The 27,828-nt window shown below is 35.7% G+C and overlaps 1 protein-coding gene across 4 annotated transcripts in view; it reads left to right on the top strand.

Annotated features, from left to right (window-relative positions):
- SENP1 (SUMO specific peptidase 1) overlaps positions 1 to 27,828 on the top strand; it is a 54,967-nt gene that overhangs the window by 3,417 nt on the left and 23,722 nt on the right. For 3 of the 4 annotated variants that reach the window (XM_038577476.1, XM_038577474.1, XM_038577477.1), the window contains 10 exons: positions 49 to 96; positions 1,842 to 1,972; positions 3,699 to 3,783; positions 4,666 to 4,707; positions 9,386 to 9,545; positions 13,630 to 13,801; positions 20,883 to 20,986; positions 21,070 to 21,353; positions 23,186 to 23,240; positions 27,105 to 27,143. In XM_038577476.1, the coding sequence (XP_038433404.1) occupies positions 49 to 96; positions 1,842 to 1,972; positions 3,699 to 3,783; positions 4,666 to 4,707; positions 9,386 to 9,545; positions 13,630 to 13,801; positions 20,883 to 20,986; positions 21,070 to 21,353; positions 23,186 to 23,240; positions 27,105 to 27,143 (1,120 nt within the window). The remainder of the gene's footprint in view (positions 1 to 48; positions 97 to 1,841; positions 1,973 to 3,698; positions 3,784 to 4,665; positions 4,708 to 9,385; positions 9,546 to 13,629; positions 13,802 to 20,882; positions 20,987 to 21,069; positions 21,354 to 23,185; positions 23,241 to 27,104; positions 27,144 to 27,828) is intronic. The other variant, XM_038577475.1, reaches the window with a different exon arrangement.

Raw genomic sequence — 27,828 nt, 5'->3', positions numbered from 1 at the left:
GGAGGTGTTTCAGTATGTAACATTTCTGTTTTCTGTCTTCTTTCATAGGACTTTGTATCTTTGCTAACGTCAGTGATGTGAAGAGACCTGACATGGGTAAGTCTGACTATGAAGTAGTAATTGAATCTTTTTAGTTATTCTGATTAGTTAAGTTGAATCGAAAGAATGTTTGTGGGTTGGTTTTTTTTTTTTTTTTTTTTACATTTTCACTATTTGCTTTTTTGTGCTTAATAATGATCTTAAAGGAGGTCTCAATCTAATTATGTAACAACGTAACATGAGACAATTTTCTTTAGGTTGAGACATTGTTTATAGCATCATTTGGAAACATTTTCTCATTCATTGTATTGAAAAAGCCAGATGCATACTAGCAAACATTTACTATGTGCCAGGCCCTGTTCTGAGTACTTAAAATATATTAATTCAATTAGTTTTTTTTACAACTGCCTTACATGGGTGCCTAATATCATCAAGGAAGCTGAGGTTAAGAAACAACTATACTGGCAGAGCCAGTAAACAGAATTTAAACTCAGGCAGTCTGGTTCCAGAGTCCTTGTTCTTTCATACTATGTCATACCAACTTTCGTATGATAAACAATTTGATGAAGGTAAATTTCATCTAGCTAGTAGCATTGAGAATTGTGATTGCAACATCTTCCAATCTTCATGATTCTTTCTCTCTATAAAGGGGACCAATACAAGGTCAGTACTAGTCGCCAATCAGAAATAGATTGAACAATTTATAGTTATTTCTTATAATTCCATGTGCTTCTTTTAAAGTCACATTAGTCTTCTCTCTTCTTTCTGTTTCTTCCTTTTTCTTAGTCTATCTTCTCTCTGCCCTGATCATTTGTTTCCCTTTTACTCTAATTGTTGATGTCAGTGTAAGTCACTGAGTTCTGTCCTCTCATTTGTTTTTGTTCTAGTTCTTCGTACTAACAAAGATTTCAAAGGTGGTTATAAAGTAAGGCTCTGCCGTAGCATTATAGTAATTGAGCTGATAACCTGTTAAGAGCCATATGAATAAATGATACTTTTTGCACACACACAAAAAGTTCAGGTGGATTAATTTTTTTTAAAAATTTATTTATGATAGTCACACAGAGAGAGAGAGAGAGGCAGAGACACAGGCAGAGGGAGAAGCAGGCTCCATGCACCGGGAGCATGACGTGGGATTCAATCCCGGGTCTCCAGGATCGCGCCCTGGGCCAAAGGCAGGCGCTAAACCGCTGCGCCACCCAGGGATCCCTGGATTTATTTTTAAAGCACCCTTTTGAGTTAGACAAAGGAAATAAATAATTGTTAACAGTGATTGTTTCTAAATGGTGAGATTTCTTTCTCTCTTTTTATAATAATTAATTTTTTTTCTACAGTTGAAACATTCAGAGTTTCTTTAGGGAAAATTTTTAAAACTTTGAGTTCGGATTTTTTTTTTTTTAAGATTTTATTTATTCATGAGAGAGAGTGAGAAGCAGGCTCCCCCCAGGGAGCTGATGCGAGACTCGATCCCAGGACCCCGGGATCATGACCTGAGTCAAAGGTAGACGCTCAACCACTGAACCACCCAGGCATCCTGAGTTCATCTTTTTCTATACTTGCACAAGTTTTCAACTTTTTGGTAGGTGATCTTGGTAAATTCCAGAGGAGCCAATTTCTGCACATGGGCCTCTTTTTTGACCATGACATTTTGAGATTTCTGGCCAATGGTTATAAAAGAAGGGTTGTATTTGAATATAGAGATGTTCTTTGGGAGTCATTTTTATTAGGTGAAATGATTTGTTCATAGGAAAGTAGTTATTGAGGAATTATATGACTTGAATTAATTTGGATTCTTTCCCCAGATGATATTGCTGATAGGATGAGGATGGATGCTGGAGAAGTAACTTTAGTGAACCACAACTCCATATTCAAAACCCATCTCCTGGCACAGACAAGTTTTCCAGAGGACCACCTTTCATTTTCTGACCATCAGGTTAGGAATAATTTTCTTCCCTTAGTTAATGAATTACTTTGGCTTAAATTTTCATCTGATATAATTTAAATGCCATACTCAAAAGGATAAACATATATAAACTCTTTAGGATCAATATTTCTAGTGTTTTCAATTTTGTATGATATATTAAAGACAAGAACTAGGCTGTGTATGAGTCTTTTGAGAACAGTATCTTTTAGAAAACTTTTTATTATTCCTGTGCATATTACAATTACTGAAACACAGGTTAGTGTTCTTTTAAACTAGTGTCTTAAAGTTGCTGAGCATTAAGTGGGAGGAAATATGTAAGTATACAGAGGTGCTAGATTTCCCTGTGCTGTAAAGGACCACCAGCAACAGCATCCCCTGGGAGCTTGTTAGAAATGCAGAATCTCAGGTTTCACCCCAGACCTACTGAATCAGAATCTACAGTTTTAAAATTTTCCAGCTGGCAAATAGATATATCACATATTCCAATAATTCTCCTACTGGGTATTTACCCAAGAAAAATGAAAACACTAAATAAAAAAAAATGTATGCACCCCTATGTTTATTGCAGCATTATTTGCAATAGCCAAAACACGGAAGCTGCCTAAACGTCCATTGATAGGTGAATGAATAAGAAAGATGTAATATACATATAAGCAGTATAATATTATGCAGCCATAAAGAAGGATGAGATCTTGCCATTTATGACAGTATGGCGTAGACTCAGAGAGTATTATGCTGAGTGAATTAAGACTGCGAAAGACAAATATCTCATGATTTCACTAATATATGGAATCTAAAAAACAAATAAATAGCATGATTAGATCTGTAAATACAGAGAACAAACTGATGGTTGTGGGGAAGGAGGTAGAACAAAATAGATGAAGGACAGTGGGAGATAACAGGCTTCCAGTTATGGAGTAAGTCACAGAAGTAAAAGGCACACAGCACGGGGGGTATAGTATGTCAGACAATAGCTACATTTATGGTGAGCATAGCATAACCTACAGAAAAGTTGGATCGCTATGTTGTGCACCTGAAACCAATGTAACATTATATATTAGCTATGCGGAAATTAAAACATTAAAAAAAAAAAAAAGGCTCCAGCTGGTTTATTTACACATTAAGGTCTGAGGAGCATTGTTAATAGAACAATCTTTCTCAGTAGGAAAACTGTTACTAATATGGAAAAGACAGTTCTTTACTGTGTGAATCTCTCTCAAGCAAAGCAGAATGCTAAGCATTCTTGGCTCTTGGGCACTAAATACCTGTAGCATCTGCCCCTAATAATGATTTTTGGTAACTGAATGTATAGCCACACATTTCCAGATTGTTACTGGAGTATAGCCCCACCCAGATAAAGAACTTCTGTATGAAGTTATCCAAAGATTCAAAATCAGATGCATTTTGTCATCCTCTTTCATAAATGATACAACTGGCTTTTAGAACAGAGTATACTACGTGCATATTTACCTTTTAATGAGCGTCCTTTGAATTAAGTTGTGTAACAGATACTTTGCCTGTTTTTCCCCTTGAAGCCTCACTCATTTCATCAGATTGTCTATGCATTTTCCTTTCTCATGAGTATGTAGTTTCTTTATGATATGTAAAAATATAGTTATATTGAATTCTGAAATATCTCACAATCTTGTTTAATGATACATTTTTTCCTAGTATAAATTTTATTCCATTTTATTGTCAAAAATATGACTTAAGAAAAATCTTTTGCTTTGTTTAGATTTTACCTTCCAGGGAAGGAAATTTGGACCGATCTTATACATGTTCAACAAGAAGTGCAGCTTGTAACCCAAATTATTATTCAGGTATGACACTTTACTTGGAGTCACAACATTTGTTGTACCATTCAGATTTCTTTCTAGCAAATTGTGTTTGTTTACCATCTCTAAAGTGAAAACACTGTCAAAAGCAAAATGGTATTTTCTCCACTAAAACATCACTGTGTGTGTGTGTGTGTGTGTTGGGGGGGTGGGAGTTGCTATAATACTTTACTGACCTAGTCTCAACCACTTATTTTTAATGAAAAAGTTTTTTTTGAGATCCATTTTCTTACTTGTTTATTATGTCATTGTGGAAAGCAGTACAACTTTGGTTTGGGCTTTTTTTTTTTTTTTTTTTTTTGAGGTATGTGTATATGATGTAAAGGATATTTGTTTTGGATTGATATAAAGCACAGAGTTAGCTTATTTCTATTCTGCTTGAAACCATGAATCCTGAAAAATTATTTCTACCCAAGCTTGTCCCTCCATCAGGGCAGGAAATGTTAACATGTTTTTGTCTAGCACCTGCCACAGCCATGCTTGCATATTGAAGGGCTTGCCTGTTCAGCTTGTGATCCATGACAGAAGTCAGCATTCTCTAGGCTATTCCTAGTCCATGGCCTGCCTGACTTTCCATCTGCCCCCTTCCTAAGGTTAGGACTTCCAGTGATCTTCTGGCTCTGTCTTGGGGAAACTAAGAGGTTTTTGTTGGTTAGCTTCCTGGCAGGAGAACCCAGGAAGATTATATTGCCATAATGCCTTCCCGTGTCTTATCACTCTTAATGCTTCAGTCTCCTCACATTCCCACTAATATGGGAATATTAATAGAACTGCTGAACCTGCCCTAATGGGATTTTTATAAGGATAAATTGAGATAATAAATATGAAATGCAAATAATAATTGTTGTTGTTATTTGGCTTCCTCAGGATTCTTTGTCAGCAAGATGAGATCTCCTCCCCTAAAAAGACGTTAGTATGATGATCTTTTAGATTTATATTATATTTAAATGTCATTTAGGTGGGTGGTACCCTGGGCTCTGGATTTTGTTTGTTGCTATGGGAAATGGTCTCTGCAAAGTATGTGCATAGTTTGTATAGGAAAATCAGTTAACTGGCTCAGAAAGTAACTCTGCCATCATTATTATTGGAAAGGCCTTTCTGATGAGCAGAAAGCCTGAAATCTGGTTGAATAGTTCATTATTAATCCTAGGGGAAGGACAGTTGAGTGGATAATGAAATGAGATCATTAATATATACCTTTGAACTCAGGCTGTGTTTGCTTATAATTTCATATGTTGATTTACCATTGGATATAATATTTACTTACAGTTTAAAGTAATTGCTTAATAAGAAACAATTATTTATAAAAATTATACTCAAAATCTGCTGACCATAACAACTCAACTCTGTGGCCTTGTCTGTGTAACTTATCTGTGGCCTTATCTGTGTAACTTATCTGTGTGTACTTGCATGATACACATTGTATGATTCAATACATATCATCTTTTTTAGCCTAACATTTTAGCCTAATTTTTACTTTTTCATCTGTTTACATGTTATTCTTCGTGTCTACCTTTTTCTGTTGATTTCTAGTAATCCATAGAACTGATATGCACATTCACAATGCTCTATGTGCAATTCCAAAATATAAAAGGTTCTGAAAACCAGAAATTCTTTTTATAATTCACTTGGCATCCAAACTGACCTGACCTGAAATCATTCCTTGGCAAAACCCACATGAATTGACACGAAACTATTTATATTTTGTCTTCTATTTATCTCTGTAAATATGAGTATTTATATATTTCTTATATATTTCACTGCAGATACATCAATATGTTTGATTACAGGATGTACCTTCAAATTATATCTTGAAGTGTTACATAGTGTGTATGTACGTTTATGTGTGTGTGTGTATTTATATAGTTATCTTTCTAAAATCCCCAAAATTTTAAATTTAGAAGTGCAGTGGGACCTAGGGGACTATGATTTAGGATAATGGGCCTATGCCTTCATTTACTTCATTATTTTCTCTATGGTTTAGGTCCCCTTCACTCTCACTGTTTATAGCTATTATAAATAATATGACTTAAAAACATTTGTATGTATAGCCCTTTTTCCTTCAAATTTCATTAGACCCTTAATATTCATAAAGGATATATCCAAGATCATCTCAAAATCTCATGTTCTTGACTATGATAGTATTTAACCAGATTCTTGGCTTTCTACTCAATTACATGATTCTTGAGAGGTACATTTTTCCTTTGTTTCTCCTAATACCTAAGTTGATCCCCATAGCAAATCTTACACTGAAGTTTTGTCTCTCACTTGAAGGCCATTTTTTAGGAAAAGAAAAAAAAAATCATAACAGTTACTGTATACATGATGAATAGCGAATAGTAACTGTGACTAACAGAGCCATATTGAAATGGGGTTGCTGAGCTATTAGATTTATTCCCTAATTTACAGCCTGAGGCAGAGTATTCGGCTGTGTGCCTCTACCAAGTTTCATCTTATCCCTGACCAAACAAATGTATGGCATGTCATAGACCTCCAGGGTTGCTCTGACAATCAGAATTTTAAATCTGTGAAGGCCAAGGGTTTAAATACTTTTCTCTTAAAATCTTCAGTTTAAATCTACTTTTACTGTGCACTTTAAACTTCGTTTCTTTGTCACACCCATTCCAACTGATTGTTAAGAATTTTGTCTCTGCTGTCTCCTTCGTATGTATTCTTTTCTGATAATCCCCACATTGATTTCTGTGGTCAGTCACCTTGAGCTTCATTGCTTGATGGGGGTCTCCAGTTTACTTTCTTTAGTCTTCTCATTCTGTCTTGATGTTTGTCTCCTCTCTTGCTGTTCTCTTTTCTATCAAGATGAAAACAAACATGGGAAAGCCCCAAACTTTAGAATCCAGGGTCTGGAGCTTACCATTTCCTGCTTTACTGAATTTTCTTCTCCATATCAAGTTTTTAAAAAATCTGCTTCTTAATCCATTAAGATTAGACTATTAAAAAAAATTTTTTTTTAGAAAGAGAAAATGCAGCTCTTTTATTTTAATAATTTACTACTGGTCAGACTTCAGGACCTTGCTTCTATTAAGAACACAATTGAAAAGTAAAACATTTTAAGCACTAAACAAAGAAAAGTAGATTAAGATGAAAAGAAGTGATTTTGCTCATGCTTAGAATCATTATCAACATCTTATCTTTGGAAAATATGTTAAATGAGATTGCCAAACGGTCATTTAGTAGATGACTTAAAGCATCCTGCTACTTTTAATAACTAAACCTGAAAGTTAACAGGAGCAACTGATGATGGTTACTTTTATTGTGATTGCCTGACATTCTTCTCTTAAAATATAAAGTTTATTTCATTATGTCCATAAAAGTATTTCCTGTCCTTATAGAAAATTTGTAGAGAAAGGTAGAAAAATACCCATCATTCTATCACTGGAACACAACCAAAATTAAATTATTGGTGTAGATCCTTATGGTTTTTTTTTTTTTAATTTTTATTTATTTATGATAGTCACACAGAGAGAGAGAGAGAGAGAGGCAGAGACACAGGCAGAGGGAGAAGCAGGCTCCATGCACCGGGAGCCCGACGTGGGATTCGATCCAGGGTTTTCCAGATCGTGCCCTGGGCCAAAGGCAGGCGCCAAACCGCTGCGCCACCCAGGGATCCCAGATCCTTATAGTTTTGTGTTGCATATGTGCACATAATAAGGAGTCTTATTTGTGCATTTGCAATCTGATTTCTTAACGATGACGGAATCAGCTTAAATATCACTAAAAAAAAGAGTGTCTGCAGCCCCATCGATGTTGGTTCCTCTTGAGCCCTTTTGATTGCATCAACACTAGAAGACTATTCATTGCTTTCATTGAGTGGAGATGGAACCACCTTGTTCTAGTTAAACAGACTGCCTGATGCTGTGCTTTTTCCCTTGTGTTTAAAAGCTGAAACCTTTGTGAAATGCCGTTAAGAAGGCAACTCTGGCTTATCCTTGGTCTCACTCAAATTTCACACTTGTCAGGGTAATTTTGCATTTTTTAATAGAGTTATTCCTCAAGTAGACATCTCTAGTTAGATCATTTCCCCATCATATTTTAGCAAAAAAAAAGTATAGAAGACAGATTTCTGATGTTACTGCTTTGCATTTAAAGATTAAAATGTTCTGGTCCTTTAATGATAACTCATTTTTATCAGCTTGGTTTCTCTCCTTAAAATAATAGTAATAGATGCTAAGTATAGGTACTGATTACAAAGCTAAAAGGTTATAATTCATTTTGAAAGTAAATTTATTAAATTAAGTTCATCTACTGGTGAATCAGCTAGTAGTAATACCACCCCTGAATGCTGCTTTTATTTTTTTGCTGTTTTATTTATCCCAAATCCTGATAATCCTGATTCTAAAAAATAACAACAAATATAACCAAACAATCACAACAGCACAAAACTTATTTTTGTCACCTACCCTATCTTTTGGATACAATATCAAAAGCTACATTAAATATTTTAAATAACTTTGTACAAAGTTCTATAGTTATATCCTTTGAGAGAAGATCTTCAAAATGATGTTAGCATTAGGCAGAAATTCAGGAAGTAGAGAATTATCATTCTCATTTTTCCACTGGTGTTCCTCAGAGTTTCATAACTTAACATCTGAAATTATTTTGAAGGTACTGTTTTAAATTGTCTGATCCTGCAGATAGGGAGAGGTGAATTTAGAAATTATTCTATTCCTGCGGCGCTTTGGTGGCTCAGTTGGTTGAGCATCTGACTCTTGATCTCGGCTCAGGTCTTGGTCTTAGGCTCGTGAGTTTGGCCCTGCACTGGATGTGGAGCCTACTTAAAAAAAAAAAAAAAAAAAAAAAAAGAAAGAAAAGAAAAGAAAAAAAAGAAAGAAAAGAAATTATTCTATTTCTACCTGAAATTTCAAGAGACTTTTCTTATCCTACCTTGTAAGCCACAAGTCAGAAGATCAAATAATAAATAATCCTCACTTAGGATGATTGCAGTAACAAGCATCATAGGTAGTATTGATATATCTGATGGTTATGATATTAAGTGACCGAATGTTATCATACCAGAATCAGATGCGTATGATGGGTCATTCCTGCCATAAGCCAGCCAGAATAAGCAGCAACAAGGTTATCTTTGCTCTTAGAGCCCCCGAGTCGTGAACATGGTAATTAAAAACAAGAAAGTGACACCAGCTGCTTATTAAGCAATAACTGTTGTTCATTTGAATTACAATTCTCCTTGGCCCTCCACCTGCTTTCTTACTGGTCTGGCCTACCTTCTTTCAGGCCCAGGCCTGGGAGTGCTTGCAAGATATAGTTGGGGTAAAATGTTGACTTTTGGTGGACACCACGGAGTCACATTGATGCAGATAAGGCACATGGCTGTGGCAGGATTCAGCTCCTTCATCAATTTTCAGGTTAGTATGGCTGAATCAATTATAGTTTGTAGACGTTCCCTTACTGCAGACTTTACTGGCAGTTGAGACTGGGATCTTTCTTCCATGAGAGACATGGTGCTTGCCACATTACTTTGGAATACAATGTTGGACATGGTTGCAGTCATATGGAAAATTACTGTTGTAAGATATTTGTCTAATTATTCAAACTTTTATTCTTTTAGACAACCCTTCCTCAGACAGTTTTCTTGGCTCAGGAGATTTAAGAACCTTTGGCCAGAGTGCAAATGGCCAGTGGAGAAATTCCACTCCAGCATCAGGTTCAGCTTTACAAAAATCAAGGAACAGCCGAAGTCTTTACCTCGAAACCCGAAAGACCTCAAGGTAGGTATTCTGGCCACTTAGTTCACAAGCCTTTCCTCTGATATAAGAGAAAATGGCCATAAGATAGTTGCTGACTTTGGCATTTTATTTTATTTATATATATATATATATATATATAAGCACACTGTTTCTGAACCTTAAACCATGAAAATATGGACAAATCCATTTTAAACCTTCAGCTTTTAATTTACTCAGTGCTGAATTTTGAGGACAGCCAAAATTTCTCCTTAGAGGAGAGCTTTAAGGGAAATCTTGGTGCATTTGATTATTTTGGGATTAATATGGCTATTATGAATCTTAAAGTGGAAATCGTTCAATTTCTACAGCTTCAGTAGCAAAGTAATCAGTATGTTTTATAGGGTCTCACATGACCAGAGAGACCTGGCTTAAACCAAAGAAACTGTACTTCTTGGCCTTGGTCAACTAGACCTACACTACTCTTAGAAAATAGAGTTACAAAGAAATTTATCCTTTTTAGCCCAATTTCATAAGTGCTACCTATTCCCTCACCATCAAAGACAGATAAAGTTTGGCTGAGAGACTTTTCCCTTAGGAACTTTATTGGTAAAATATTTCCTTTTTAAAATACTATTTATGACTTCTTAAATTTTACTCTGGTGATAGATTTTAGGAATGTGGGATCATATAATTTCCTGCTTAGTCAATGCTAAACTTTCTGGTGTTGATAGAAACCAATGAGATGGCATTTATTTTATGATTATTAGCACATGGACTCTGGAAAAATGTGTCAGTACTCCCAGGGCTGATCTTCCCCACTTTTTAATATATTTTTAAATTACATAAGAATTCAAAAAAAAAAAAAAAAAAAGAATTCGTTAATGCATTTACATTGTAAAAATTAAAACATTGCCAGTAAAGCTAAAGATCCTTGAGCATGCCTCATAATCTTATTCCTCTTCCCTTGGTATGTTTCCTTCCAAACTTATCCCTATGCTTGTTTTCCTTTTCCTTATATATAGCATAATATATATGCTATGTATACTATGAAATGTATAATGCTATTTTGTTTTCATTAAAGATTTTTTGTATGTATCATTAAAGATTTTTTTTTTTACTAGTAAGGCCATACTGTTGTTTTTTTATTTTTAAATAACATTATTTAACAAGTACATATGGTTTGTAAAAAAAAAAAAAAAAAAAAAAAAATCAGAAAATAACAGTTAGGTAAAAATAAAAAGTAAAACATCATGTTTCCACCAGTGAGAGATCACCTCCGTAATATCTTAGTACATATCTTTTCAGATATTTTTCTCTGCATTACCTACATTTTTTCAATGTGGTGGTTATTGCCCTTAAGCCTTTTACAATCTAGAACATCCCCTTTTTCTTATGACATGACTTTTTTCACATAATATTCCACCTTTTGAATTTGACAGGTTTCTTCCTCATAGTATTATTTTGTAATATATCCTCTGTATTTTTTTTTTTTTTTTGTAAACTAGATTTTTTGTCTTGAATAAAAGCTGGTGCTGTGTTATATCACATTAAAACCTACAAATCTGGGTTCTCTTCATTAGTGATCTGGATTAACCTCTGGATTAGGGAGGTAACAATCTGGTCCTTTTGTACAGTTAGGTTTTATCCCCCTTGTGACGACTAGAATGTAATCTAAGTGATGTTACTTTAGCATTATATCAGTGACCAGTTCCACTTTAGCCTAATAGCTATTCATATCATTTGATAATCCTTATTGGATAATTCTTTTTAATTGAGGTGAAATTAACATACAACATTATACTAGTTTCAGGTATATAACATAATGATTCAATATTTATATATATTGCAAAATGATCACAGTAGGTCTAGTTAACATCTGTCACCATACATAGTTACAAAATAGTTTTTTCTTGTGATGAAGACTTTTAAGACCTACTTCCTTAGCAACATTTATTTATTTATTTATTTATTTATTTATTTATTATAATAAATTTATTTTTTATTGGTGTTCAATTTGCCAACATACAGAATAACACCCAGTGCTCATCCCGTCAAGTGCCCCCCTCAGTGCCCGTCACCCATTCACCCCCACCCCCCGCCCTCCTCCCCTTCCACCACCCCTAGTTCGTTTCCCAGAGTTAGGAGTCTTTATGTTCTGTCTCCCTTTCTGATATTTCCTACCCATTTCTTCTCCCTTCCCTTTTAAATATGCAGTAACAGTATTATCAATTATAGTCACATTGTATGTTATATCCCCAGAACTTATGAAGTTTGTGCATTTTGACCTTTGACTTGATAATAGTTTTTATTAGAGTTAATGAAATAGTACTTTTCCAATGTTACCATTTCTTCTATACTGATTAGTCATTCTGTGAAGGGGAGCTTTTTTCTCCTTATTAGTTTATTAGGTGGGGTTGTTTGGTTATCCTGAAATACATCTACTGGAAAGGCAGGAGATAGGATTAGATCTTTCTTTTTCATTAGCAATTTTCAAAGTAAATTTGTTTTTTTTAATAGCCACTTCATGTGGTTCAGCTGAATTTTTCTGTTCTTTTTTAGTGTCATTCCAGATTCAGTGTGTTTCGATCCACTACAATCATTATTCTTTTAATGTTTACATTTTCACAGCTTTTGCCACAGGGAGCTCCTTTAAGCTTACTGCTGTATTTGGCCCAACCTCTTTCGTTGTTGCTTTCTGGCATCGTAATATGCCCTCCCACTGTTTTTTATTTAGAAAAAAGTCTTTTGCATTAAACACACACATTCTAGGAAGCATCAATACAAAAGGCAATGTAGGGGAATTCATTATATCTTCACCAGACAAATTGTACTGCCTTTGCCTTGTTTTTGTAGTGGCATCCACCCATCCTAAGGAAGTAATTCTGTTCCTGAAATTCTGACTCCTTGTTCCTTTCCCCACTCTAACACACATAAAAACCATTGTAATTTGAAGAGTTAGCATGTAAGTGAGTTTTTTAAGCTTTTATTTTAATTCCAGTTAACATACGGTGTTATGTTAGTTTCAGGCATACAATATAGTGATTCAGCACTTCAGTATATCACCCAGTGCTTATCACAAGTGCACTCCTTAATCCTCATCACCTGTTTCAATTTTCTCTCCCACCCTCACCTCCTCTCTTAATTTGTCTTTCTCTTTTTTTCCCTTTGAGAGAGTATATACGTGCTTTTTTATTTCTTTACACCTAGTCTGATTGCATTTGGATCCAGACTGAATGTACTTATTTAAAGAGTTGATTTCATTGAATTCAGTTTAATCAGCTATGTATCTCTATTCTGCATCCTCAGCAAAAAGAAAGGCGGGGGAGATTTAGTATTCTGAGAGCAAGTAGCTCATACTTGCTGGGCAATAACAAATGAAAAAGACCACATAGAAAAAACTTTAAATTATTAATCTAGTCTTAGAGATAAGACTGGGTTTTAAGTTCACAGAAGTATTTTTCCTGCCAGTTTTTTCCATTATTTGGGGAACACAAACAGTTTAAAGAAACACAAAGAAAATTCTCCTTCAGAGGAGGTAAATAGGCCAGGAGGAGAACTGACATAGTGATGTAGCTTAGGAGAAAGCCTTCTGGTTACTTTTAATGAAGGAAGGGAGCCATCTGTTGGTTTTTTAGGAAATTTTAAAATTCAGCTTAAAAACTTCATTGAAGGGCTTCAGCTTATACATCTTTGCATATTTAATCTTAAAATAATTCTTTTCAAAGGGAATTGGGGGAGGAGGCTGTAGTGAGTAAATAGAAAGTGTATGTTAGGTACCTCAGACCCAGGTTTTCAGAAGTCTCACCTGATCAACTTTTTGGTTATACTGCCCAGGTCTTTGGTTCCTGACCAAAGGAACTATAAAGCTAAAAGATACAATTTTAAATGTTTGATAATTATATAGTATAGCAATCTAGGACATCTTAAGTCCTGATAGAGCAGAACCTGATAGAGCAACCCATGTATCATTTCTTGTACATTTCTCTCAAATGGTACATCCACCGTTCTCCCTGTTGGTGTTGGTTTTGTTGACACTTTGGTTGTTTTTGTTATTTGTTGAAAGTAAAAATCACTAGGTTCAATTTTCTTGCTGTTCTTTACTTACAAACTCTTTTTTTTTTTTTAGTGGATTATCAAACACTTTTACGGGAAAGTCAAACCATCACTGCCATGTGTCTGCATATGAAAAATCGTTTCCTATTAAGCCTGTTCCAAGTCCGTCTTGGAGTGGTTCATGTCGTCGAAACCTTTTGAGCCCCAAGAAAACTCAGAGACGACATGTTAGTACAGCAGAAGAGGTAAGGAAAACCTGCAACAAAGCCTACTAAAGGTTAGAATCTTTTCCTGTACTCAGCCATTTGTTCCCTCTGATTTAGATGTTTATTAACCATTCCGTTAATCCTTTCTGTGCTTTTTCTTAAGTTTTTGAGTGCTGTCATCTGTGCTAAAGAAGTTGAAGAGAGATTTTATCAGGACTTTATTACTTCTCTTACTGCTTTCTAGTTGAGCAGCAGACTTAATTTTCAGTATTTTCTAAATGACTTCTCATACATCAAACTACCTCTGTTCTCTCTTTTTTGGGCCCTTCCTCAACTCTTGTTTCATATGGCAAAACTGATAACCTTGCTGGATTTGATAAAATACCTGCCCTTTTTCTTTCTTTCTTTTTAAGATTTTATTTATTTATTCATGAGCAATACAGAGGGAAAGAGAGAGGCAGAGACACAGGCAGAGGGAGAAGCAGGCTCCATGCAGGGAGCCTGACGTGGGACTTGATCCCGGGTCTCCAGGATCAGGTCCTGGGCTGAAGGCGGCGCTAAACCGCTGCGCCACCCGGGCTGCCCCCTTATTTCTTATTAGGACAATTTTCCCTCAGTATAAAAGGAAAGTCAAGAAGCCAGCTAAATAATTTACATCCCTTCATTATGAGTAAGAAGAGCTTTGAGATCATAGATATTCCCCCAAAGAAAGATGTTGTATTGAAACTTTGATTGTTATATGCATTCAGTGAACCTAAAGGAAAAAAATTCTGTTAATATAATATGGCATTTAATTTATGTGGTAAGGAGTGTGCTTATGGTAAATATTTATAATGCATCTAGTCAGCTTTGGACTGCTTGCTATGAGGATACAAATGAATAACAATACCTTACATTTATGTAGCATATAGAGTTTCCAGTATGCTTCCACATGTATTACTATGTTGGGTCATTTTTATCCGGTGAAGTAGGTAGAGATGAGGTAATATCCACATTTTACACATTAGGAGAGTAAAAGTTAAAGGTCACGCAACTGGTAAATGGCCAGCCTACACCCCAGGTCTTCTGGAGTCTAGTCTGGTATACTTTCTGTTATATTAACACAGTGGTGTAGTTCCAGCCCACTGGAGCTTACAGATTAAGGAGTCAAGAATACAGCATTTTGTCTAAATAATTAGATAGTTTGATAATGAAGATCTTTTGAGTGGCAAGATGTGATTATTTATGACATGGTTAGTAAAAATGCTGTATATCCTTTTGGTTTTAATTTTGTATTGAATCTGAAATATTCAAGCAGAGCGTGGCTGAACTAGTAAGTTATATTTAGTAGGGAAAGGGTGGATAAGAAACTGGCAGCAGTCGCCTTTGCTGATGAGAGCTGAGCAACAGTTACAAAAGTGAGATTTATTTTTCACTTTTGTATTACTGAATTCAGTATCATGTATGTATTATTACAAAAATAGTATTTTTAAGTTACTGGGGTTGTGCTTTCTCCTGGAGCCTAGGCAGCCTGCAGGGTACAGAGAGACTTGTGAGGAAGCAGACAACAGCAGCATGGTAGGTGGATATTGACTTCCCAACCCTCTTCTACCTCATGTGGCTGCCACTGAGATCACTGAGATTCTTAAGATTATCTGTGTTCGTTGTAAGCCCACCATTCACCCACTAGTCAAATAGTCCTTTGGGCCACTCGGCCCCTCCTCTTTCACTTCGACCTCCAGCATGAGAACTTGGGCCAGCTGGATAATTTTCAACCCTCCAGGTCACAGGCTGGCTTAATATAGAACATGAAGTCAGAGTTCCCTTTCCTTCTATAGATGCCAAGGATAGAACCTATTCCATCAAACAGATGCAGAAAATTTTGCTTCAGTTTGTTGTTTGCTTCAGTTGGTCTATATTCTGCTATGAAAAGTGAGTCACTTGTATTACAGAAATATAGAATCACCCGTATAAAACAAATTATTAGACCAAACTTCATTAGATTATCAATAGATCATTTAGATATTTAGTCTTGGATAGTACAGATAATCTAGATTAAAATACAATACTTCCCCCCCCCCCCCCCCGGGAATAAAGAATTTATTGGCAGGAGCTTACAAAGTGGAGGAAAAGTTATTTTCCATGCAAATACTGTGCTCTCCAAGGGAGATGCAATTGCTTATGTTAAGGAAGGAAAATTGTGTATCAATCTTACTGCTGGATTTATTAACCACCTTCAGGAATATAAAGCCATCTATAAAATTAACGTGATGTTGTTCCCACTGCACTCTTCAGTCTTACAACAGGAGTTTAAAGAGAATACGTAAAGAAGAATTTGGAAACATGTAAGTGGTGACGAGACAGACCACCACTTGGGTGATGACTGATGCAAGGACATCATTAAACAACTGTAGTGTCCAGTAGGGTAACCACTGATCACATGTGTCACTTAAATTAATTCAGGTCAAATAAAATAAAAATTTAGTTTCTCAGTCGCATAAGCCACAATTCAAGTACTCATTAGCCACATATTGCTAGTGGCTACCCCGGTGGACAGTACAGATAGAGAATATCTCTAATATAACTAACACTGTTTACAGGATATGGATTTGTTTGGGAAAGAGAAAATACTAGGGATTTCAAAAATGTAAAATGGCAAAAACAATTTTTTTTTAAAAAGAAACAGGGACGCCTGGGTGGCTTAGTGGTTGAGTGTCTGTCTTTGGCTCAGGGCATGATCTCAGGATCCTGGATCGAGTTCCATATTGGGCTCCCTACATGGAGCCTCCTTCTCCCTCTGCCTGTGTCTCTGCCTCTCTCTCTGTGTCTCTCATGAATAAATAAATAAAATCTTTAAAAAAAAAAAAAGAAAAAGAAAAACAGATCGTTTCCTTTCACTTATATGTTGCTTCCAGACATGCTTCTTTGCAACATACTGAGCAACATTTTAAGATGTTGGACTTCCTGACTTGTCCTGATGACACCGATGGTTTTATTCTTGAAAAACAAAACAAAACGGGGATCCTCTCTCTGTGTCTCTCATGAATAAGTAAAATCTTAAAAAAACGAAAAAGCCAAACTTTATAATTTTGTTATAACCTAGAATTTTGGACTTAAAACCAGAAAGTTGTTGAATTATGCCCTTTTGATAGTTGAAATTTATACAGTACAAAACTATTTCTTTAAACAGAATTAAAGTTGGGAGATTTATAAGGTTATTTGAGTAATTTATAACAAAGGTTTTTACTAGTTTCGTAAGATTCACTTTGTGTTCTCTGTTGAATTTTTATAATTTTCAGACAGTTTAGTTTTATGGTGGAAGCTTTAAAAAAAAAAAAAAGATTTTATTTATTCATTCATGAGAGACACAGAGAGAGGCAGAGACATAGGCAGAGAGAAAAGCAGGCTCCGTGCAGGGAGCCAGATGTGGGACTCAATCCCAGGACTCCAGTCCAGGATCACACCCTGAGCCGAAGACAGATGCTCAACCGCTGAGCCACCCAGGCGTCCCAATGATGGAGCCATTTATTTATTTATTTATTTATTTATTTATTTATTTATTTATTTTTTGATGGAGCCTTTTAAGAGAAACAACTAAATGCAAGAATCTGCCACATTATTTATTTATTTATTTATAATATATTTTCCACATTAAAAAAAAATAGAATTCAACACCTTAATTACCTTTATACCATTTTGAACTTTCCTTGGTCTTTTATTAGGTTTAAAACCTAACAGGAGGGCAGCCTGGGTGGCTCAGCGGTTTAGCGCCGCCTTCAGTCCAGGGTGTGATCCTGGAGACCCAGGATCGAGTCCCACGTCGGGCTCCCTGCATGGAGCCTGTTTCTCCCTCTGCCTGTGTCTCTGCCTCTCTCTCTCTCTCTCTCTCATGAATAAATAAATAAAATCTTTTAAAAAAATAAAAAAATAACATGAGCCAATTTTTTTTTACTTTAACATATTATCCAATTATTATTTCCTTTCCTCTTAGTTTCCTAATTTGCTTACTCAGTAGAAATAGTTTAATAAGTAATGTGCAGAGAAAGATGTTTCCTTTTACTTTATAGTACCAGATGCTCCAAAAAAGAATTGTGTTTATAAAATGACTTACCTTTTTGCATTTTCTTTTGGTAAAGCCAAGTGTTATATGTTCTTTTCAGAGTTGCCAGGACTATCTTTTCTTTTCTTTAGGACCTGAATGGTCCTAAATAGAAGATAAATTCTTGTGGCCTCTAAATTAACATGTAGAACAGTGAAAAGTTCTTAACCTTTTTCCTAGAATTTCTTTTTTAGACTATAAGTTAGTTGAAACTGAAAGTATGAGGCTTCAAGAAACCTCAGATAATTATTTGGAATACAGAACTTCTATTCCTGTTCATTTTATGGTGTCTAATGACTGTGAGGTTGTTCAGCCTTAGACAGAAGGTTTTCTTTGAAAAGCTGGGAAAAATCATTTGTGGATGACCTATGTGTGTTGGATTTTTAAAAATCAGTTCTTTACATTGAATTAATATAGGTTTGTCATAATTAGCTGAATGACTTAATGGCACCTTGGTTCTTCATGTTTTATTTAGAAGTATAAAGATTTATTCTAAGAAACCATTTTGCTATGTGATGTGAAGGAGGAGAGAAGTGTTTTTATACAGTTGAAGTCTGTAGGGTACCACAAGCAAAGATCTTTCTATCTCACTGTTCTCCGTGTGATCTTGAAGTCTTCATGTGATGGGGATATTTGTTTACATTTCCTTGGTATGCAAAGTAATCTCTTAATGGCGGTTTCTCTGCTTTATTTTCCTCCCTATGATGTGATAATGCAGTCAAAGCTTTTTAAAAATCTAGTTTGGTAGGACAATAGAAATGAGCTAAAATGATTGGTTAATTAAGAATTAATGGGGTGCCTTGGTGGCTCAGTTGGTTAAACCCCTCCCTTTGACTTGGGTCATGATCCCAGGGTTCTGGGATTGAACTGCGAATCAGGCTCCCTGCTTGGTGGGGAGTCTGCTTCTCTCTCTACTCCTTCCCCTGTTCTCTCTCTGTCTCTCTCTGTCTCTGTCTCTGTCTCTCTCTCTCGCACACGTGTGCTCAGTCTCTCTCTCTCAAATAGATAAAATCTTAAAAAAAAAAAAAAAAGAATTAATTTCCATGATCCAAGTGGTATTACTCCTTTGGTTTGCCTTTACTCCCTTTATTTTACCACTCCTGTTAATCCTATTGTATGTTGGTTATGAATTAGGTTATTTGGTGTAGTGGGAAAGTGGGGCCAAAATTTACATTGAGGGGTATTCAAAAATGTCAGTCATTAAAGTACTAGATAACACAGCTTTCCTGTATATAGATCACTATGGAGTTGCCTGGCAATCTCTTAAAATCTAATAATCTGTAATGATGCTTCATTCTTCACACTGTCTACTTAAAGAACCTTTGTAATAGCAAATTTAGGTTTTAATAAAAGGCATTTATTTTAATTATCGTTTTTAAATTTATCCCTCAGATGCTTATGGCTTCCTCAGTACAATAGCCAAAAACTACAGATTTGGTAATTGATATCAGTGTTTACCTGCTCACCGTTATCACTTTTGTGCTATCATTGAAGTGCCTGCCCAATACTGTACACCGTCTCTTCACAAACACTAGAAAAAAGAGCTGCTGTTATCTTAAATATATTATTAATGTATAAGGGGTAAAATAATGGAATTTATTTTATTCGTATAGAAAATTGCAACTTGTTTTTTCTCTTGGGTCTATTTTTCCACCAAAAGTTTAATTAATTCTACTTTATTACTCATCTATTCAAATTAAGTTTAGCTCTTTTTCATAAGGAGTTGTCATGCTTCTTTGTTCAAGGTGAATCTTGTTAGATCAGTAACATTATAGTGACAATGTGAAGTTTAGTATGTAGCAATTTAATATGTGATCAAGAAGAAAAAATAGAGTCTGTTTGCATTTGCATAAATATTGCTTAATTCATACTGCTTTTAACATTTATAACTGAATAAAATGTTATGCACATATTGAAATGTCATAGTGCAGGATGCTGCTAGCCCCAGCACAAAGTATTAAAATTATTTCGTGAAGACTGGTGGTTGTATTAAACTTATATAAGATTTCGTTGTTTTTTTTTTTAAGGACCAGGGCATATTATTTAGTGAATGCAGCCCATTGCTTCAGGGGATCAGTATAGAACAGATGCTTTCCTGTGATTACAAGTCCTTATGTAATCCAGTTCTCTGCTAAGTGACCTCATTTCTTAACTGCTCTTCTAATTCACACTGACCTTACTCTTCTTTGCACACATCAAGGACATACCTGTCTGAGGGCGTGTCCATTTGCTATTCCTCTACCTGGAATACGCTTTTATAAATTTCTGTGATTTACCTCTTTCTTGATACAGGTTTCTTTTGAATCATCACCTTTTTAGAGTGCTTTTACTTGTTATTTCCCCTCCATCACTTTCTATTCCCTCATCTTTAATTTTTTCATACTAGCTGACTAGTCAGTCTTGTTTGCCATTCCCTTTAACTGTAATGTAAGCTCCATAAGGACAGGAATTTTATTTTAGTCAGCGCAGTATCTCTAGTGAGTATTCAAGTTAGCAAATGAATGAATGTTAGGAAGTACGTGCTTTTCCCTGAATTCAGTAGTGGGGCTTAGGAAAAAGAGTAAATACTAGAGGTGGAAATCCATCTCTGGAAAATACTGATACTTTGAAAAATTGGGTAGGCTGGAAAACTGCAAGGTGTCCCACTCTGATTCTGACTATTCTGGTTACTTCCTTGTGGTTTTTTCTAGTAGATGCCAAGAATCATAGGGGTTGTTGGAATCCTAATTGAAAGATCTTCAAATGTTTTGTTTCTGGGATGCTATCAGTTGACTCAAAAGTGATTGCCTACTGGCCTTCTGGTTTCATGTCCTATAGTTTCTCTGCACTGTTATTTACTTACATGTGTCCCATAATTTTCCAAAGTATATGGCATTTCATTTAACTCCTTTTACAACTTTTCTAGAATATCCCTAATGATAATTCTTAATTATCTTGAGGGACTCTACCTAAACTTTAGCAGAACTTCTGGGGGTCTAGATACTGCTTTGAAAAAAACTTGCCTCACTGGATGTGTCTAATATTTTTTTCTTTCTTTTATAGACAGTCCAAGAAGAAGAAAGAGAGATTTACAGACAGCTGCTACAGATGGTCACAGGGAAACAGTTTTCTGTAGCCAAACCTACCACACATTTTCCTTTACATCTGTGAGTCACAGAAACATATTTCAAATGAATTTAATTTTGCATTTTGTTATTTGATACTGAATTTTGTATTTTTCTCTTGCTAGGTCTCGATGTCTTAGTTCCAGTAAGAATACTTTGAAAGACCCACTGTTTAAAAATGGAAACTCCTGTGCAGCTCAGATCATTGGCTCTGATACTTCATCATCTGGATCTGCCAGCATTTTAACTACCCAGGAGCAACTGTCCCACAATGTATATTCCTTATCATCTTATGCCCCAGATATTGCATTTGGATCCAAAGATTCTGAGCCTCTCCATCAACCCCAACATCATCACTCTCTTCTATATCAGCCAGATAACTTACCAGCTTCAAATACACAATCAGAAGGTAAAATTGGTTTTGTATATTTTCAATCCTAATAGCCAGTTAACGGTTTATGTGAATTATAGGCAAGGTTGTAATATGCATGTAACTTAATTAACATATAAGAAACTTTAAATACGGATAATTCAGTTAGCCATACTACAAATAAACTACACCTTGCAAGTAACTTGCTTTTTTCTTACAGAGATGCAAATGATTTCATATATTTTTATCTAGAAGATTAACTTCCTGAGCAGAGTCTACAGTCAGTAATGTCAGCCCAATTACTTCAGTACTTTCTCTGTTTCTAGTACTTTACAATGGCCATTAAGTACTCTGAAGTTCTCAAAGTTTTGTAACATCAATTAAGTATTGAAGTATAAGTTATTAACCTGGTAATAATTACAAGACCTGTATAGTACGTTGGTGCATTTTAGAATGGTCATCAGCAAATTTTGGAAACAAAAGATTTTCCACCTAATTTTCAGCGAACCAAAATATCTACTCTAGTTAGCACTCTAGCTAATGAAGGGTTTCTATGATAATTTTCTTTGTTTGCTTAGTTTTCCCCTTCTTTGGTTATGTGTTATGTGTATTTATGATAGTATATATTTAGGTATATAGCTTAAAACCAGTTTTAGAGGGGATCCCTGGGTGGCACAGCGGTTTAGCACCTGCCTTTGGCCCAGGGCGCGATCCTGGAGACCCGGGATTGAGTCCCACGTCGGGCTCCTGGCATGGAGCCTGCTTCTCCCTCCTCTTGTGTCTCTGCCCCTCTCTCTCTCTCTCTCTCTGTGTCTATCATGAATAAAAAAAAATAAAAAAAAAACAGTTTTAGATTAAGTGGTTATACATTAGGGATATTTTGATAGATCAATCTCTAAGTTCTTCCCTCCCTCAGATGGTTTGATTATTCTTTTTTAAGCTATTCCTCACTTACTTAAAATTTTCACTTGAGGATTAAAATCGTTGATGTCCTCATTATATATATAGCTACTTGTATTCATGGAAACCTTTATAAAATTTTGTGAGATAATTTACTGGGAACTACCATTAAAAAAAGCCTTTAGGGCAGCCCCGGTGGCTCAGCGGTTTAGCGCTACCTTCAGCCTAGGGCGTGATCCTGGAGACTAGGGATCGAGTCCCACATCGGGCTCCCTGCATGGAGCCTGCTTCTCCCTCTGCCTATGTCTCTGCCTCTCTCTCTGTGTCTCTCATGAGTAAATAAATACAATCTTAAAAAAAAAAAAAATGAAACTAAACTGAAACAAACATACGATAGTACATTGAAGTGTTTGCCTACTTTTCTCGTACCATTTAATAAATATTTTAAATGAAATTCTAATCATTAGAACTTCATTAGGACACGATCCTTTAGAAGGATTCCTGCCTTTATCAACTCTGAAAATAAATGATGGAATGGTAGAATTTTGTACCTGTTCCTTTCTGTCTTTCTGCCTTCCCTCCCCCACCCCCTCGCCTTCACCTTATTCAGTCTCATGGTAGTTCATGAACAAAGACTTTTGAGAAATCTTGGCTTCTTCTTGTTTCCCAGAAACAGAAAGAAGCAGCACAGGAATCAAGCACAGCCCAAGAGTAAATGATGAAGGGCATATATATTTGTATTTTAGAACAACTGCTTTCTTTGTGAGGCAAGCTCTTCACTGGGCCCTATTTCTGGCTTGGTGAAAATGGACCTGCCTCTCTTTCTCTTCCATCCTGCCTTTGTCCTTATATTGCATTATTTTTATGAAAATAAAATATGACAAAGTATGGGAACTTAGACTACAGACCTCTAGAGTGTTTAACTATGTAGGATTTTATTAATAATGATATGCTCTTTGTTTCTTTTTTAGGATCGGACTCTGTGATTTTACTCAAAGTGAAAGATTCCCAGGCTCCAAATCCCAGGTAAGCTTTAGAAAAAGGACATTCTTGACATGCTGTTTTCTTTTTAGTTGATAACCTGTGTGTGCTAGGTCCTAATACAGACACTGGGGATAATAGCAGTGAATAAAATGAAAGCTTTGCACTCAAGGAGCTTACATTCTGGTTATACGGGGTGTAAGGAAAGAGATGGGGGACAAATAGTGAACAAATAAATATATATGTCCGGTAGTAATAAATGCTGTGGAGGAAAATAAAGCAGAGTAACATAGAGACTGGGGTTTACGTGGATGTTTATGTGGATGGTCATGGAAAGTCTGATAAGTGACTTTTGAGGAGAGTCATGATAGAGGTGAGAGGAAGAGCCATATAGGAAGATGGGGCTCTTTCATGTTTTTATTACATGCTGAACTAGAATGTGATATGTACTTACTTATGTTCATAGTCAGTGTTCCTTTAGCCTGGTATGTACCCCCTACCTCAACTTGTCTATCTAAAGAAGCAGGAGTCTTTTTCTTATCTTTGAAGTCTCAATTCAAGTATGATCTTTTATATAATACTTCTACATGAAACTTTTTTCTCTGTAATTCAGTAGATTTACTTAGATTGCAATTTCTTTGCCATTGCTGTTTCTGTACCTTAGCAATTCAATTGTTGGAATAATAGTATCAGTTTTTCATTGAGGAAGTTAGAAATAATGAAATGTTCTTGTTCATTTCAGCTTGTGTACCTCTTTGCAGCTCTCCTATATGTCCTGAATTTTAGATATTTAAAGAAAAATTCTCTGTTATAGTTTCTTAAGGAGATTTTATAGTATGGAGTTCTTACTCCTTTTTTTTTTTTTTTTAAAGATTTTGTTTATTTATTCATGAGAGACACACAGAGAGAAAGGCAGAGACCTAGGCAGAGGGAGAAGCAGGCTTCATGCAGGGAGCCTGACGTGGGACTCAATCCCAGGTCTCCAGGATCATGCCCTGGGCTAAAGGCAGTGCTAAACCGCTGAGCCACTCAGGCTGCCCTGGAGTTCTTACTCTTTATAAATTTATTTTCTTGAGTCAGACCTAGATTCTGCTCTTGTCCAGGCATCATGTAACTTCAGACAAGTTACTTTTCTAAACCTTAGTTTCCTTATCAATGAAAATGCCAATATTAATACCTTAGTATTTACTGTGGAGGTTAAAATACACGAAAAACACTTATAAAAGTGTTTTCACATGTACTATGCAAAAGTAGGTATTCCCTCTTGGGAAAAAGTCGATTTCATGTAAAGAGTGCTTTTAGTTCTTTATGGTTTTTTACTCAGTGTGCCTTTCCTTTATGGAAGATTTCTCATAGTGATGCCTGAAGAATGAGATGGAGGGAAAAATGGTCTGTTGGGTAAGGCTGATTGAATAATACTGTTTATCGAAGTTGGAGCCCCCCTCTCCCAAGGCTTGGTTTATTGGCTCTTTATTCTTAATCTCCCACCACTGCCTCTTGGTTAAGTTCTAGCAGGGAAGATCTGCCCTTATTATTTCCCAGAATATGCCATGTCGTTTCCTGTGTTTGTACTGTTATACATGCTGATTCTAACTCTTGAAATTTCCTTTCTGTCCTTGTCTACTTCTTAAATTATTGTTTTGCTTTACAGAATCTGACTTGGGTGTTGTTTTTTTTCTCAAGACGTTTCTCTGACTTCTCTAGATACCATTAGCCTTTTCCTCTAGTACTTCTATCCTTATATCTTGTTCATTACTAATACCTTTGCACTGATCACCTAGTGTTGATCATAATGCCTGGCAGATGATGGGTACTTAGTAAATAAAACATGCATTTTCTTGAAATCCTGAAATGCTCTCTTGAGTAGCTCAGGTACTCATCATCTCCCTGTTGGTTTAAGGCTTTGGTTTATTGAAAGGTGCATTGCAAGAGTAGAAAGCACAGTCTTTGGAATTGGATGCATATAGTTTCTAATTCTGACTTCCAAGAAAGATTATCCTCTGAACCTCAATTTCCTTTGCTCTATACTATGAGTAATAATTCCTTATTAAATAGTCTGTTGAGTATAACTAGTATGAGAATTATCATGAGGCTAAACTACTATAAAACCTCTAGAGCATAATTTCACACGGCACTGAGCGGGTGCTCATAAGTTGTTTTAGTTATTACTGTGTGCTTCAATCATATGAAAAATAATGTATGATCTCTTTGAAAAGCCAAAGATTTTGCTTTCTTCCCTTGCATTTTACCTACCTAAGCCAGCAAATACCTTGATCCATTGAAGAGAAGTACTTTTCCCTTAAATTATTCATTTATTCAATGAGGAGTGAGTACCTGCTGTGTACTAGGCACTATTCTTGGTGCAGAGGATACGGTAGTAAATACGAAACACAAAAATTCCTATCCTCATTAAGTTTATGGTCTAATAAAAGAAGCAGATAAATTTCAATAGCATGATCTAATACCATTAAATTCTGGGGAATTCTTGTCACTTCTTTATATTGTGCAATAAATGTGTTTTCATGTTCACTTGTTTTTAGTATCACACACTAAGCCCCTCACAGTGCTACCACTGATCTTTGTGGCTTTTTATCGTTGTTACATCAGTGTTCACTGTGCCAAGGGTGTAGGCTGCTTATCATATGTTTTCCCCTTATTAACCTCAGTGACAGTGTGGAGGCAATAGAATAGCATGTTCATTGTTAAATCCCAGCCTAAGGATGACTGGGAATACTGATTCTCAAAAGATAGGCAAAGGAGAAAGGGATAGTCTGTCTGTCTGTCTCTCTCTCTTTTAAAGATTTTATTTATTTATTCATGAGAGACACAGAGAGAGGCAGAGACACAGGTCGAGGGAGAAGCAGGCTCCCTACCAGGAGCCCGATATGGAACTCAATCCCAGATCCTGGGATCCCACCCTGGGCCAAAGGCAGACACCCAACTGCTGAGCCACCCAGGCGTCCCAGGAATAGTCTCTTGAGTCCTTTCCTTCACTAGGACAGACTGTAGCAATTGAAGAACTGAATGGGACTCTGATTTCCATATTTTACAAATCTGAAACTAAGACCCATGGAAATGAAGTGACTTGTTCAAAGTCACAAAGTGAATCAGGGACCACTCTGGAAAATCCAGGTTTCTTAACTCCCAATTTGATGCTTTGCTCTGTTTACTTGTTCTGTGTATCTAAAAGTTTTCTTTGGAAAAGTGTTCACTCTTCTGTTTGTTTCTGTGGGAGATCCTTCAGTTAGGGATTGGCGAGGAGATGAGGACATTTGAGAAGAGCTAGAGGCTCTACGAGAGAGAACATGCCTGTAACGCTTCTGCTAAGCATTATTCATTTGGATTGTCAGCAAGAGCTGCATTGATTGGATTTGGTCGCTCATCTTTAGAGTGGAGTTGTATTGCTGATTTTCCACTGTGATGCATTGGCTCACTAGCAATTTGATATCGACTCTTGTGTCGGTGGGGATTTTCAGTGTTCAGTATGATTTGGTTGAATATATTTTGATTCAAGTAGACTGACAAGAAGTCGTCCAAGATTTGACTAAATCATTAATAAGTCTGTCAGTCTGAACCATTTGGGAGGAGTAATGTTATAGCTTACCATATTATCTTGACAAGTGGTGTACTCCTCCGCGTCATACTGGTCTCTTCATGCAGGTAAAGAGCTATGCTACAGTTAATTTCTCTGCTGAACTTTGAGTCATCTTTTAAACTAGTATAAACACAAATGACTCATATTCTTTTAGTTCCCAGTTGCCATTGTTTTATGTAATTTAGGACCTTTTATTTACTGCATACATAAAAGCATTCTTGTAAATTGTTTAAATGGTAAATTTTCTTGGTGAAAATATTTGAATTTTCTTAGAAGCCTCCTGTTCATTTGTCATTTTCTTCTCCCACCCATAGTCCTACTTTTTTCCAGGCAGAGCTGTGGATCAAAGAATTGTAAGTTGTTATTTTTTGGCATCATTTTTCCTTCTCCATCACTTCCTTTCCAGTTAGAAGTAGTTAGCTGATCATCCTACCTATATTTAATCAGCAAATATTCCCTATTTAATATAAATTTATATAACAACTTTTAAGTTATTGGGTTTTTAGAGTTCTATTGGGGTTAGAACATTTCTATGCTCAGGTTTATTAAATATATAACAGCTGCTGAAACTAAATTGAGTTGGAAAACTTTCAAAGTTAGGTTACATAGAAGGGAAAATAAATGCCACAATTTTCACAATGATCAAACTAATTTATTGAATAATTCACATTTCTGGAATTTGCAAAATTACTGAAAGTTTTTAGTCTCCAGTTTCAGTAACTCACTTTGAGTTATCCAAATCCCTGGTCTTGTTCATTTTATAGAGAAAAAAAATTAACTCATATTTTAATTTTGGATCATAAATACTTGAATTAAAACCTCAGTGATATATTATTTGCTCTTTTGAGATTCAGTCTCATTTTTGGGTTTCTAGAATGAAGCTTCAGTTTCTCTATAATCTTAGAAGCATGCTTTAAAAAAAAAAAGGACTACACATTTACAAATATCCACAAAAGTCACCTGTTCAGATTTAGCAGTAAATTAATGATTTTCATCATTTCAATAAAATTAGGATAATTTTAATAATACCATGTGGTT

The sequence above is a fragment of the Canis lupus genome, chromosome 27, assembly GCF_011100685.1.
Source record: "Canis lupus familiaris isolate Mischka breed German Shepherd chromosome 27, alternate assembly UU_Cfam_GSD_1.0, whole genome shotgun sequence".
Lineage (NCBI taxonomy): Eukaryota > Metazoa > Chordata > Mammalia > Carnivora > Canidae > Canis > Canis lupus.
The sequence above is the reverse complement of the archived record's forward strand: the minus strand, read 5'-3'. Positions and strand labels throughout refer to the sequence as shown.